The 3,967-nt window shown below is 35.3% G+C and overlaps 1 protein-coding gene across 1 annotated transcript; it reads right to left on the bottom strand.

The window, feature by feature from the left end:
* Positions 1-2,158: 2,158 nt before the first annotated feature.
* LOC118054451 (protein CURLY FLAG LEAF 1) lies at positions 2,159-3,722 on the bottom strand. Its single transcript, XM_035066046.2, has 2 exons — positions 3,325-3,722; positions 2,159-2,654 (listed from the first exon to the last, which is right to left on the bottom strand). Exons 1-2 carry the CDS (start codon positions 3,553-3,555, stop codon positions 2,337-2,339), a joined length of 549 nt encoding a protein of 182 aa, XP_034921937.1. The 5' UTR covers positions 3,556-3,722; the 3' UTR covers positions 2,159-2,336.
* Positions 3,723-3,967: the final 245 nt, after the last annotated feature.

A 3,967-nucleotide genomic window follows, 5' to 3' on the forward strand; every position in this document is an offset into this window, starting at 1 on the left:
TTACTATTTATTTTTTAGATTTTTTTTACAACTTTTTTATTTTGTAGAAAAAATTGTTTGAACACGAGCATACTCTAATGGAATTATATGAGATAACTCATATAAGGAAAGCGGATAGCAAAAAAGGGATGAAGAAGTTTGTAAATAGCAAAGCAAAAATATTCATTGTAATTTTTTTTTAATTATGATGGACTTGCTTTTTTTGTTTTATAGGAAACATATAACACAATAATGGCTGAAAAACATGAAAAAAATATTTCTACATATCCTCCTCGTGATCCCCAGTTGTGGTTAGAGGTTATAGTAATTAATGGTCCAATAAAAATCAAGTAGAGGCATGAGGGGCTGCATACCAATCCGACCCTAGCCAATCAGTGCTAGAATTTAAAGTGAGAATCCTAGAATAAGTCGAGGTGAGTAGCCAAATTAGAAGAACAAATGAAAGCCAAATTAGAAGAAGAAAATATGAAGAATTGGGAGAAAATGATGGAATATATGGCTTTTCATTATCCTGCTCCTCATTCCGGATCTTTTGGCTCAAGATTTCCTCCCTTCACCTCCACCTTCATCTGAGTAGTGATATATTTAATATTGTTGTAAAAATATTTTTGAATGAATATTGATATTAATAAAATTTTGACGTTTTAAAAAAATTGATGATTGTTTAGAATAAATTTAACCCAATAAATATTTAAGATATCATATATATAAGATCCCAACATATATTTTTATTTCATTATATAATAATTATTAACCTTAAGAAATTATCTTTTCAATTATTATGCTGTGCTAGAGGATAATATTTTCGAAGGGAATCGTTTGAGTATTCCTCGAGGGTTATTATCTTTGAAGCTCACAATAGTAAACTTGGTGGATATTTTAGGAGTGCTGGGTGTCGTCGTCAGCTTACCTTTAACCTTTTCTAAGGATAAATGAGAATGTCAGCCATGTATCTCTCCTAGATACATAACATCGCACAGTTGTCAAAATATTGATAGAGTCAGGTGCTCTTATCTACTTATAAATAGCTGATTCATTATCTCAATTATGGGACTATTTGGAAACCATTAGTCTCCTTGACAGCTTCTCTCTCTAATCTCGTATTTTTTTCTCCTTACTTGTAGTGTTTTTAATTTTACACATTTGGATTTTACCCCTTTTCTAAGTAGGTGTGCGCAAGCTTGACCCTTTACAGCACTTCCACACGCTTTCCAGCTAAAAACATACTCTTTCTCTAAAATCGCCCACTTTTCCTCCTAGCCCTCTCTCTTTCTATAACACATGTTCCCTATCTGGACACTGCAATATACAACACTGCCTCACCCCTTATACCTTTAAAGAACCCATGTATTTACAGATCATAATAGATTTTGTAATGATTCAAGTTGTACATCATACAGGCTACTATAAAAGTGAGAGCATACAGGAGACAGTATTGCGAAATTAATGCAGGAGAGACAGTATTGCGAAATTAATGCAGGAAACTGTGTATGGTTTATTTTCAAGATGGCAATATGCACCTTTAACTAGTTAGAAACTTAGAATCCGAGGTAGAAATATTCTACACGAGTCCCATGAAGCCATCCCGGATTACAACCCTTCGGACATCGTTAATGCGGCAACTTTGGTGTAGGTTGTCACATGGTCGAACGACACTTTTCTTACATAAGGCCTGAAGTTTCATCAATCTAAATAACTTATACTCTATGTGCGAATGATTTTACGCATTCAATCTGGATACAATCAAACTTAAACAACATGGCCTTTTTTCTAATCAAACTTGAAAAAATCAGGAGATTGCAAGCTCAAGCCCCTTGACATTACTAAATGAACTACTTCGTTTCCAATTTGGTAGTGGTTTAGCATACTGATATTAAGAATAGGCAGAAACAAACATTAACAGTATGAAGTGCATTCCAAGCATTCTCAAATGGCATTAATCTCTTAATTAACATGGAGAAAAAATAATCTTTCCATTGAAGTTAAAAAAATGAAAGGAAGAAAGAGAAGGAAATCTACAAGTTGCAAGCATGAACCGAGAGCACTGTGATTTATATATATTGATCTTGACACTAGCACTCGAGAGGACTCTTCAGCAATTTCAATGGCTTCTGTAATAAAAGTAATGAATAAAAAATTAACAGGGAACGAGAAGAAGAAAAGGAAAGATCTGGTGGAATATTAGTAGTAAACTAACAGGTATACAACTCATTTGTCACGCATTTCATGATCATTCCACATTGAAATTCTATCAAAGGCATACAAATGAGTTTTTAGAGAGAAAAAGAAACCCATGGAAATAAATTAAAGAAAAAGAATCAAACAAGAAATCTTATTCAAGGAGACCCATTTTCAGATCTGTCGAAGTGAAGAAGCTGGCCGTCACACTTGGGGCAATCTTCCACCTGTTTTGGGACCATGAAATACATAAAGCAGCTCTTGCAACCAGCCACCACCAAGACATGATCTTCTTTCTCTAGTCTATTATTAAAATGCTCTTTTGAGGAAGGAGGAGAGGATTCTGATGATGACTCCTCACTATCATACGAGCTGTCATCTTCTGAGTAGAAATCACCATTGTAATCTTGTGTGATCCTTGGATCTTCCCTTGCTTTCATTCCATTCCTCCAGTTTATGTAGTATATCTCCCCTGTCTGCATTTACACCCATCAAAAAGTAGCACCATAAACAACAAAGATGCAATTTCTGAGAATATTTAAGAAAGAAGAACAGACAACAAGTGATGACCACCACAATTTAGCTATCAAGAAGGAAGTGTTTTTCTGTTGCCTATTATCATCCAATATTGACATAATTATACACCCACAAACGCTACGCTGGTCTTGACTCTTGACCGTCTTCATCAAAATGTTACCGACCCTATATATATCAAAGACCCACACAAGATCAAACTGTGAAAATTCATTCCTTTGTTACATATTAATTTCAACAGCATTCACCATAAAGGAAACATAATTTATCTGGACATGGTTTTTCTTTTTTCACTCTAGAAATGCAAACCAAAAGGGGCACATTCAAAGATGGCAATACCAGAACTATTAACGAAGAAAAGTATTATTGATCCCTTTTAGGGTTCTTTCAAGGGATAAAAGCCCTATTTTTTTTAATCCGAGTATATATGGGGAAGGAGGTGAGACCGGAAAGAAAGCATTAAATACAAGTCAGTGAATGAAAGACACTACTGATGAATAAAAAGACACCATATAACAAAACAAAACGGAAACCCAAATACAAGATCTGCATTTATTATAACTGTAATTATAGATAGGGCAGTGACTTTATGATTTAAAAGGGTCTATTTACCTTTAAATCTAAACATTGTTCCCAGTGGTAAGGAAGAGAGAGATGTGACTTAAGCTCCAAGGAGGTATCAGAGTTCTGTAGTAAATGATTTTGTGAATCTGTCTCATCTGAACTTGATGACCTCTCTTCTCTTCCACCACTACTTTGATGGTGCCGGTGGTGATTTAGAGAACAGTTTTGAAGAGACCTCTCCAAAGATGCTGTGATTGCTGCCATATTTGGTGCTGTCATTCCTTCCTTTCAGCAACTAAGAATCAGGATGTTTATGTGTATTTAAAGAAAACTAAACAAGAAAGAGAGAGGAGGGTGCATAAGATAGACAGGGAAAGAGACGGAGAGATTAGGGGTTGAGATTTTAAAGGAATAATAATAATAATAAGAGAGAGAGACCATTTGAGGGAGGGAGAGCAAAAGAATAGTAGTGGAATTTTAAGGGTGTAGAAACACTGCAATTCTACATACACTGGCTGTAACTGCGCGTGGGGATCTTGAACAAAGCCCTGTGTGGGACCAGATCTGTCAGCACAAGGAAACCACTATGGGTTTCATTTAGTCCACATCACCTTATTGGGATTCAACATTACACACACAATGGATTGAGCGTGGAGCACACGCTGCCAAATAATTAATTAAAGGTCAGTTA

This window comes from Populus alba, chromosome 3 (assembly GCF_005239225.2).
Source record: "Populus alba chromosome 3, ASM523922v2, whole genome shotgun sequence".
Taxonomy (NCBI): domain Eukaryota; kingdom Viridiplantae; phylum Streptophyta; class Magnoliopsida; order Malpighiales; family Salicaceae; genus Populus; species Populus alba.

Excerpts from the sequence above, each read along its gene's own strand:
- LOC118054451 (XM_035066046.2), bottom strand. The coding sequence starts at position 3,555 with ATGACAGCACCAAATATGGCAGCAATCACAGCATCTTTGGAGAGGTCT. Across the intron at positions 2,655-3,324 it reads AACAATGTTTAGATTTAAAG|ACAGGGGAGATATACTACAT; the intron begins GTAAATAGACCC and ends GTGTAAATGCAG.